This window comes from Priapulus caudatus, unplaced genomic scaffold (genome assembly GCF_000485595.1).
Source record: "Priapulus caudatus unplaced genomic scaffold, Priapulus_caudatus-5.0.1 Scaffold45, whole genome shotgun sequence".
Taxonomy (NCBI): Eukaryota; Metazoa; Priapulida; class Priapulimorpha; order Priapulimorphida; family Priapulidae; genus Priapulus; species Priapulus caudatus.
This window is the reverse complement of record NW_014577106.1, coordinates 346,597-357,704: the sequence shown is the minus strand read 5'-3', so window position 1 is coordinate 357,704 and position 11,108 is coordinate 346,597. Positions and strand designations below refer to the sequence as shown.

The 11,108-nt window shown below is 41.4% G+C and overlaps 2 protein-coding genes across 2 annotated transcripts in view; one reads left to right on the top strand and one right to left on the bottom strand.

The window, feature by feature from the left end:
* Window positions 1-7,983, top strand: part of LOC106820758 (39S ribosomal protein L38, mitochondrial-like) — a gene marked incomplete in the record, with an annotated part of 9,294 nt that extends 1,311 nt beyond the window's left edge. Inside the window, 8 exon segments of the mRNA XM_014825313.1 lie at window positions 2,753-2,908; window positions 3,379-3,483; window positions 3,977-4,083; window positions 4,398-4,516; window positions 5,725-5,883; window positions 6,094-6,230; window positions 6,619-6,706; window positions 6,978-7,983. Of these exon segments, the coding sequence (XP_014680799.1) occupies window positions 2,785-2,908; window positions 3,379-3,483; window positions 3,977-4,083; window positions 4,398-4,516; window positions 5,725-5,883; window positions 6,094-6,230; window positions 6,619-6,706; window positions 6,978-7,218 (1,080 nt within the window).
* Window positions 7,984-8,453: 470 nt separating this feature from the next.
* LOC106820742 (integrator complex subunit 10-like) overlaps window positions 8,454-11,108 on the bottom strand; it is a 3,909-nt gene continuing 1,254 nt past the window's right edge. The window contains exons 2-6 of the mRNA XM_014825286.1: window positions 10,807-10,930; window positions 10,369-10,491; window positions 9,980-10,062; window positions 9,351-9,466; window positions 8,454-9,013 (exon numbers count right to left, since the gene is read on the bottom strand). Of these exons, the coding sequence (XP_014680772.1) occupies window positions 8,454-9,013; window positions 9,351-9,466; window positions 9,980-10,062; window positions 10,369-10,491; window positions 10,807-10,930 (1,006 nt within the window). The remainder of the gene's footprint in view (window positions 9,014-9,350; window positions 9,467-9,979; window positions 10,063-10,368; window positions 10,492-10,806; window positions 10,931-11,108) is intronic.

Here is an 11,108-nt window from a genome sequence, read left to right as displayed (position 1 = left end):
GTGAGATATTTCTGTGCCAATAAAATTATTTGAATTTGATATTTGATATTTGAGCAGGGACAGTATTTACCTCCCTCCTACTTGACGTACGTGTGGACGCTCCGACTCTCAATTAAGGCCCGACAGCCAAATTTTGCCGCCCGAGCAAATCTAACGGCCATTGGCTTGAGCCAAATCAGGGACCGGTGATGAACACGGCTATCATGCACATAGCTGCCATTGTTTTGGTACATATCGGTAACGGTGACGCGGTCGCGCACGCCACTTCGTTTCAAAATGACAATGCCAGCTAGTGCTTAGCTTTGATGGAATCAAAGGCACAAATACATGGGTAAAGTTGTTGAAAGCTGTTCAAATAAGATAAGGTGGAGAGGTCTCCATGTAGATAAGATAAGTGTTAGAAAAGCCCGATACTTGCGTTTTGCCGATTCCATTTTTCAGTGCGGAACAGGGTGGTAAACAGGCGTAGTTCAGTTGGTATTTACAGCCGGACACAGTGTACTAAGGCCCTGCGGGCCAGTTAATTCGAACCGGCGCTTATAGTACTAGAGCATAGGCCTACGCCATGCATGGCCTATGCCTAACAGTAAACACTAACAAGCTAACAAAGGCCTACGCCAGGTTTGGCTTCAGTTGTTTCAACAATCACCACTTATTAGAACTTAAGACTTAGTGACGTAATTAGATCAAATACTTATTTAAATCTACTGAATAGTCATCCAATGAAGGAAACATGTGCTTAACCTAGCCTCTACGAGTGCTAGCCCCTTTCGCCCACCACCTTGTAAGTGCTAGTATGAGAAACAGTTGGTTACACTGGGTAGAGCCTAATTAACGCAGGAATAAGGTCTATGTCCCCCTGATCTCTGTTTTACCTGGCTCGCTTTAGCATTTCTGACTAATATATATAACTATATATCAGGAGCCGTAATAATGACCAAAGGAAGTAAAGAACAGGCGATTTGCGTACTGATTTCCACTACACCTTCCTCTATCGTACGAGTTCGACTGTGAATAAAAATACAAATGTATACAAACATGAGCCTTTCTTTTGTTCACTGGTCCTATTCCTATCTTCCCGGAGTATTACAAACCCGTAGCTTCCTTCGTTTTCCACATAAATCATAAACTTTTGCACCACATGGTTTCACGTATTTTACCGTTCGGCTGCGCTGAGGACACACTAAATTTGCCACACACAGCCTCGTCTCAATGAGCACGGTAGGGCTCTTCGGCCGTACGCCTAAGTCGACTGCAGAAAATTCGCCCTAGAAATTAAGTTGCGTTTGCACCCATGCTGGCTTATAAAAATTAAAACTATTTACATTTAAACTATAGTTAGAATGCCTCTGTGTTTATGGTTTTAATCCCGCATGTTTTTTTAAAAATAAAACCTGCCCTCGCTGGTATAAATATCTGAACACTGCACCCGCGGAAGGAATGATGTCGTATATGAAATTGCTTATGAGGAAAACTGACGCTCCAGCCGATTGTAGCTTTTCGCACATGCTGTTTTGCATAGGCAACCATATATCTCTAGGCCTGGTACAGCGCCGTGGCGCTGTCCTGACGCGATCCCTGCCGTGGTTCATGACGGAGCTTGTGGTGTTGCAAATTTAGAGTTGTGTCCTTCGCCAGCGGACTGTAAATAACGTTGAAAACCATGTCGTGGCAAAAGTTATGATTTTATGTTCAAAACGAAGGAAGGCTAGACCGTTTTGTAATACTACACGGAATAATAGAATAAGACCAGTGAAACAAAAAGATAGTTTTTTTTTCTTTTCATTCTTTGCTTATACATTTGTATTTTATTCACATCGAACTCGTACGACAACAGAATGTAGTGAATCAGTACCAAATCGGCTGTCTTACTCCTTTGTCATTAATACGCATTGCTTCTCCCTGCCTCCTTCTCCACCACCTTCTCCCTTCTCCCCCTCCTCCACCAGCGTCTCCCCTCCTCCTTCTCCACCAGCTTCTCCCTTCTCCCCCTCCTCCACCAGCGTCTCCCCGCCTCCTTTTCCTCCACCAGCTCCCTTCTCCCCCTCCTTCTTCCTTTCCTCTTTCTCCATCAGCTTCTCCCCTCCTCCTCCACCAGCTTCTCCCCCTCCTCCACCACCTTCTCCCCTCCTCCTTCTCCACCAGCTTCTCCCCTCCTTCTCCACCACCTCTCTTCTCCCCCTCCTCCTTCTCCAACACCTTCTCCCTTCTCCCCTCCTCCTTCTTCACCAGCTTCTCCCCCTAAGGAGGGGGAAAAGCTGGTGGAGAAGGAGGAAGGGGAGAAGGAGGGGGAGAATGGAGCTGGTGGAGGAGGAGGGGGAGAAGGGAGAAGCTGGTGGAGAAGGAAGGGAGAAGAGGAGGGGGAGAAGCTGGTCCACCACCTTCTCCCTTCTTCCCTTCCTCCTCCACCAGCTTCTCCCTTCTCCACCATACTGATACGCCCGAAATGCCAATAGACCGCGTAGCGCCATCTGGTGGTGGCGTTTGCAAGTTAATTTACGATGCTAAACTTGATGTTTACCGGTAGATGGTACCTTTGGTGGAGGAGAGGCTCAGAAGGTAGTGGGATAGAGAAATGTTATTAAAACTTGTTTTGAAAATCATATTTGCCTTGGAGCTGCCACACTTGGTGCCCTTCCAACTTGCTGCCATTTCCTGAATTTAAACCTAAGACAAAATTGGTCTTTCTCGCAAAAGATATGTATTCGAACCTGCATTACTGATTACTGACAATTATTGTATTTTTCTACAGCAATAGATCTGTACGATCCAGTTGTTAATGAGATGGTGAACATTGGCTTGCCACTACCAAAAGAAAACAAAGAAAAATTGAAAGAACTGAAGAAGGCGATTATAGATGGAAGAAGGGCAAATCATCTGTTGGAGCAGGCAGCTCGACATCGCACGTGTGAGTGAGAGCATTTACCTTCAGAGCATTCATACATGTGTAGTTTACAATATGGCTTATAGCCATATATGATAAAAAATAACCCAGGTCATGCTTCTACATTTGGACACAACATGTGTGTCAACAGACATGTGAGGAATCATCGTTACCTTGATCAAATGATGAAAGCAGAAAACAATCAGCATTAAATGCACATAATAATACACTATCTGTACAGTAATGTTAGGCAAATATCTCAGATAATAATAAAAGACTAAACAGTTTATGTTTCTTCTTTTTAACTGTTGCTACACATATAATGAAGGTGCACAAGGAGTAATCATTAAATGAGAAATTTTTCCAGGGATAAATTTTGCGTGAAGCAGCTGTATTGCATGATATATTGTCTGTTTTGTAGAATCAGTATTCTGCTACCACGTCTGATGTCAGATGACTGTCATTTTACAATTATTTTATTTTAACTATTTCAGTGAAAGTAGATATTGATCAATTGGAAAATGACATGAAAGGATCAGCATTTAGCAAGCATGTGAGGACCAGTGCAGAACACTATGGTGTATACAAGGATCTGTTTGGTATGTATACTCACCTTGGCATTTATGATATGTTGAAAAATTTTGTGTAAAATTAACATGGATTTATTATCTATTATCATCAGGCCTCTTTTAACCAAGTTGGTAAAATTAAACAATGATTAAGATTTCTTCCTTGATAAAAGATGTTAATTATTTAATGTGTGCATACATAGAAATAAAAATAATTATATGCAATTTATGTAGTGAATAGAAATTTTTTTATTTTTTTATTCCTACTTATAATCCCTTCTCTAATATCCATGTGCACACAAATTGTGGGTCACATTCCTGAAATGTTGCCTTGTTAATGACAGTATTGCAAAATTTTATTTGAATCAAATAAGCAGAACATGGTATGACCCTATATGCATGTAAACGTGAGCATAGCTATACAATTATTATATACGATATACATAACGTTGTATATATCTGTATGGCATAAAGGTATGGGATTTCGATCTTTGCTCAGTGCCAGTTGTGATTCATGTTACAGGTCCTCATGCATACTTTAATCCAGCTGTTGCTCTGAGCATTGCATTTGACTATGACGATGATGCAGTGTCGCATGTCTTTAATGGGAATATGTTAAAGCCTGCTGAGGTGAGTGTATTATCATTTACACACATGAACCTATATATCAGGAGTACATAAGAGTACATATATGTATATATCAGGAGTGGGTACTCAGTTAGCATAGTTCTGATAGTCTTGGGAGCAATTCAACATTTAAAATGTAATTTATGTATATAATCTATACTCTTTCATGTTGATTTTTTATTAGATGGGTTATATGGAACCAATACCTTGTTATATGAGATTAAATTGTAAAATTTTGCTAATCATGTAACATATGTGTATATATATATATATATATAATTTCCACCAGCTGATGTAGTTGTTGGCTTGCCTTATAGTGCGTATCAGCACCACACATCCATTATGAAGCAGAGAAAGACACTTTGTGGTCCATTGTTCTCACTGCCCCTGACAGCCATCTAGCAGACAACAAAGCTGAGTATCTGCACTGGTTTGTGTAAGCATCAGGTTGCACTAGCTCCACCTATATAGCTCTGCACTGTGACACAGGGCTAGTCTACCTATGTGGCCCTTCACTTCGCCATAGGCCTTGCTCTACCTGTGCAGTCCTTGACTCTGCCACGCGCCTTTGTGGCTCAGTGGTTAGGCCACGTATACTGTCCACTGAAGGCTATGAGTTCAAACCCCGGCCGGGGCAGTGAATTTTCTCAAGGTGTAAAAACCTGGGGCCCGTTGTCAGAAACAAAATTAGTCCTAACATTAGTCTTAACATTAACTTCCACTCGTAAACCGTTGACAGAAACATCGCAAAGTTACAAGAATGAAAAATCCTCGAAAATATCCTCTTAACATTACGGGAGCCCAGACCCTCTCATAACTTTAATATTAAGATGAAAATAACACATTTACACTACGAATTACAATTATAGTGATATTATATTTTATAATAATGAATAAAATGTGTTTTTCCTGAAAAACGTCAAAATCATTAATTATCTACCGATCATAAAACAAAACAAAACATTTACAAATGGCATTTGTTTTCTTGTTTTAACTACTTTGCCACTTGCCACGACTCTCGCGTCTCGTGTTACAGTGTGAGAATTTGTCTTGTTGTGCAGAATAAATTCATGACCACATCGTTTTTCATCAAATACTCTGGCTGTGAGTGACCACCCTCAGTGCCATTCAGCTAAAAAAGGCTAACTACCTGGCTTTACCCAAGCTAGCTCACACCCCATGGCTATAGCTATATAGCCCTGGTTGTTTATTCCTTACAGACTGTCCAGTATAGAAGTAGTAGTAGAAGCCTAGATCTACCCATGTAGCCCCTCACTCTACCACAGGCCTAGCTACACGTAACACCTATGTAGCCCTGCACTCTAACACAGGTCTACCTCCTGCACTAATACATGTAACAGTAAACTTATGTAATTTTCATAATTCATGTTTCAATGCCTCGCTTACAAAACGAAAAAGGAGGAAGTGTCAATTTCCATCTGGTACTTTATTGATATGCGAAATTGTATTAAAAAAATATTAAAGTTGACAGTGTTGTAGTCTAAATTAAATTCTTATTCATCACACTGTAATTATCATAATAATATTGCCGGCAGCTGTGTGTAGCGTACAGCAACGTGTGATGACCGCGTTTCATCTGGGGCTCACGAGACATAGTAACTTACTGCTGTGTTACTGCTTCAGGGGGAACATAGAGGGCAGCACCATAGACACTGGAGAATTGTTATGTGACTTTCTGCAGCCGTTACCTCTGCGTGGGACAGGGTGGCATAGATACGTGTTTGTGCTCTACAAGCAGGAGCGCAGGATTGACTTTGCTTCCGAAAAGCGCACACAGCCATGGTTAGTCTGGCCCCTTACGAGAATTTGATTACTTCATAAAATTATTAAGAAGATCCCCCCCTTGCTGTGTATGTTCAGTAATATTTGTGGGTTTCCACGTCTTGCTGGACTGTTACTGTCTTCATGTGGATATATCCATGTTTGCATGTTCTTGTTTCTTGTATGTATGTGTGGGGGTACCTCATGGACATCTTTATTGCTATATTGCAGTAAGAGTTTAAAAGAACGAACATTTCACACATACGATTTCTACAAGCGTTATGAAGATGACATAACGCCGGCTGGAATAGGATTTTTCCAAGCTGACTGGGATTCTTCAGTGTCGGATATATTCCATAAAACATTAGGTATCTATTTTTATGCCGTATGCTGTGTATTCGCTAACTATCGGCATGTCAGAACCCGTCGGACAGACTTATACACACAGGGCATGAATTTATGGGGTAAAAATATATTTGGGTAAGTAGTAACATTCTTGGTGTCTTGGTAAAGTTTTTACGAATTAGTTGTTGGTGTTGTAGATTTTGTCATCTGCCAGATCCCTGGTGTGATGCAAGCATCTCCCTATCTTATTACTTTCAAACTGCTACATAGAGAGATAACTAACGATGAATCTGTTATGAGATTAATGAGATGTGGAATTATGAATTCTCATCCAAGCAAGTTGAAATGCGTGATTAGATATTGGATTTTTATTTCACAACAATGATCACATGGTTGTTGATGCTGCTTCAGATATGAAGGAGCCAGTGTATGAATTTGACAGCCCGCCTCTGCACATAGCGATTCAGAGGCAGGTTCCTCACAAGCAACCATTCAATCTGTGAGTATGCCTGTCGTAGCATCACCAATCGTTGCTGCTAAATACAGTCGCTGGCTAATGCACAACATCAAAATTCATCATAGCTTCACATATATATATATGTTCAAGCTATGGTGAATTGTGATGTTGTGCATTAGCCATCAACTGTATTTAGCAGCAATGATTGGTAATGATTATATATATATATACGAGATCTATCAGTATAAGCAGGGGTATAAGTAAGCATCCAGTTCTGAGCAGCATCACGTATGTGCTTTACCTTCACTTGCAGCTATCTGGACCGATACAGGGACCCCAAGGATATTGCGAAAGAGGTTTTGACAAAGAGATTCAGTGACAGGTCTCCATTCTCGGGCGAGCCGCGGCGGCGCCAGTTCCCCGGCATCATGCCGTGGAGCTCGCTGAATGATCGCGACCCACTGCTGCCATCGTGGAGGAAGGCGCAGATCCAGAAGGAGCGAGACGGGCGACAACGCTACCGACACATTTACGAAAACAGGCCAGGCCCCTGAGTTCATATGTCAAATGCACTGTCATCAGGGCCATTCTAGAAAGAAGCTAGATGGGTCACTGTGTGCAACCATTGCATCATCAGAAACTGGCCGGGACCCTGGGTTTGCACACCAATGTGCAGTCACAAGAGCCAGTTTAAAACACAAATGTGAGTAAACGTCATTGACGTGTGGATATCATGATTTTATGTACGTGTAATAAATAAAACGTGGTGTGTATGTGCAACACTGCTGCATGAATTATGTTGATGTATACTCTGACAATCTTAGTCAAGCAGTGGAACTAAAAGCTGCACAAATATTTTCAAGGTTATACCTACCTTCTATGACATATTTTGGATTGGAATATGCTTAAAATCACCTCCATGTAGCAATCTATCCCACTGAAAGCATGTGCAAAACAGTTTGCAGCAACAGAATTCAACACCTAGCTGGAAATGCAGTGCAGCTTAACGTACAACCAGGGTGAACATTCAGGCAGAGTGGAGTTTCAGTTAATGTGTACGTACAACCAAGGTAAGTAATTTTTCATGAAGTTAGTTCACATACAGGTTCGGTAATTTTCCAAGTTTGTCGCGCGTATTTGGTAAGCGAGGAATAACATCAACAGCACCATGCGTCCTTGCATAAACAAGTAGACCGACTGTGCAGGATTTAGACTGACGGTGTGTACCAGCACTACATTTCTGGTCTACTTACATGTTGACCAGCGGTTTTGTATGCATCCACTGGGTTCCGAATAAAACGAAATAGTTTTTAATACAGGTTGCAGCTTTCGATGGTTATAAAATGCAAGGTTATGTACGAATCTGATTATTTTAACTTGAGGGATCAATTAATTGACATCTGTTATATATATCTAATATATTAACACCATGTATCTCAACAATTTGTTTGTTTTTTTGCAAAACTTGGAGGCATTAGGTCTTGGTGCCATATAAAGTAGATTATATTAGATTTTAATCAAGGTTTGCAGAAACACCTGCTGTTATTATAAATATTTATTACAAATAGTTAAAAGGGTATGGTGTTTATAAACTTAATGTATGTGAAATAGATGAACACACAAACACAAATATATACACTTCTGATTTCCATAAGGAATGTGAAATGTGAAAAATGAGAAATGTGAATAATCACTTGAAAAATGGAGTAGTTGAATGTTTTATTTAAATAAGCAATCAACGTGTGATTTACAATTCGTTATCCATTCGCGATTCGTTTTGCCGTAATCATCACATCAACGCTCGTTGCAACGTCTCCAATTCCGATATGATGAACATCTGTACAAGCTTCTCAATGTCGCGACAAGGTGACGCCACCTGCTTGATCATCGCCTGTTTAAAGTCTTCGCTGGCATTCTGCTTGACTCCGCGTGTGAGCGCACGCTTGCTTGCAATCTCCGCCTGACTGATCGGTAGCAGATCGATGACGACGTTAGGATGGTGTTTCCAGAGAAATGCAAATTCCTCCAGCACATCAACGTTTGTCACGTAATTGAGGAATAGTTTGTACGTGAAGCACGCTCGCTGCACGATGCAGTCAATGATATAGATGAACGTGTCAGCTTCCATCGGCCAGTTCCACTGAAGCATCACCAGCGTGCTGCTGAGAAGAGCATCGCTTTGCTGCCCACAGGTGGAGCTACCGTACAGTCTCTTCTTGAGGCAGGTTGTGAGCAGGAGCACGCAGTAGTCCAGCACGTTCTGTCTACTTGTGATTAACAAATGTAGATGGCGCCGGGGTCCAGGTTGAGAGAGCATGTTGGTGGTCTGTGAGCGGTTAGACCGTTGAACTGCATCATAATTAAAATTCGTGTATTAATTAGTATGTTTGCATTTTAATGAAGTTAAGATTTTATTTACAAGCCACAAACGAGTTTTTTTTTATAATTTGTTCAGAGACTACATATTTAACGTATGGTGAAATCCATCGATTGCTAGCAAAGAGATTGAGTATAACTCCTTGAATATAAATTCATGTTAAACACTGAAATGATTAGAAATATGCATCACCGTGCTTTAGCAAGTACATATATATAAGTGATAATAGGATTTTATTTATTCTAATCAGCTCTCAACTTTATCTACCCTATCTGGTTTCCTCAGATTAGTAATGTTGGAGAACTATACCTTGTTGTTGTTGTTCCTGAGTAGAGTTTAAGGTTTGTAAAATCTCAGCCGTGCAGCTGGAGCACTGCACATAGTTGTTCAACATGTAGTAGCAGCTGGCTTTCTGTAGATTACACCTGCAGACATACACAGCAGTAAGCTCATATATATATAGATTGAGAAACACCATGGAACCCAACATTTCTTCGAGCCACACCTCAGTTACACTAGCTAGATAAGATTAAACCCCCAGATCTGTCTGCAATGTCTTGTAAGTTCACCACTACTACACTTTATTTGGTTACATCAACATGGAACAATAACAACCAGACACTAGTTACTGTTAGAGAGTGACACTCTCTCCCTCCTACATGTATGCATAAATAATAATATTTCAGGTTGCAACAGACATGCATACAGATACATTTCCATGCAATAATTTTGCGGTTTACATCTATAAATCCATCCACCATGACAGATATATCTCATCAAAATGACAAAGATTCACCTTGAATCATCAGGCCTGATATCAACCACTGTATATAATATAATTGGACACTCGCTATGCTTACCCTCCTGTGACCCAAGCACAGAGCAATGACGAGTTACTACATTGCCACCTGATGTAGAGTGGGACCAGCACCACCTACCTGATGCTCCAGGTAGTTGATTCATCTTGTTGTAGTTTCTGAATAGCTTCAGTATACATGCCCTCATACATCAATAACTCCACCTGTGGACAAACACTTTCTTAAATGGGAGGTTTTCAATATGGTTGGATGTGGTTATGTTACATCCATTGGTAGAACATTAAGTTAGAAAAACTCACTGCATGTTAACACTGGGCAACTAAACTGTGCAGCAAGAAAAGTGCGTGGAAATATTTCACCGATTTATTTCGCATTTATAATCATTTTCCAAATGTTTGGTTGCATACGATTGAAACTGATGCAACCACGTTAAAATGTATTTGCATAGGATATCCCACGATTGCAGCATCAGTTTATAAGATCTTGGCTGTGATTGTGTGACTACATGCCTGGAAGGTCTGCAGCCAGTGCCAATTGTCCGTCTTCCATATCTGGCATATACGAGTAAAGTCCTTGCGGAGGCAGTCGTTACCATGGAGAAGTTCCCAGCATCTCACTGCAGTAGTGAAGCTCTGAAGAAGTGAAGTGAGCAATGAGAGAATATATAGACACAACAAAAGGACGATCGCACGAATCCTCATCAAATGGCAGCATCGACTGAAGAAATTCCCACATTGAACGACTGCAGCTGACAATGACTCTACGCAGTGCAAAATGCACGGAGTCATGTATAAACGTATAACGCGAGTGTTTAATGATCAGCAATCATTCCATCACATAGATCCAGGTGATCATTTCTACGAGAACACAACAATAAGACCAGTCGGCATGGTAACGGCACTCCCACGGTGTGCGTGGCGAGCCGTTGTCACGACGACCACATGTACCATGACAGTGTTTGCCGCGCTGTGATTGGTGTCGCTGATCGTGACAAGCGGCGTCATGTGATGCGAGGCGCTCAGCTTCCTCTTCTTAGATTCCTGCTGCTCAGTGGCGCTCTCTGTCTGAAACCTGCAACATACAGCATAGTTTCTACAACTCTCACTTGCCACTCTGCTACTAGAGGGCAGCTCCACTGCATAACTCACGGTCACTGCCGCTAGAGGGCAGCTCCACTGCATAACTCACGGTCGCTGCTACTAGAGGGCAGCTCCACTGCATAACTCACGGTCACTGCCGCTAGAGGGCA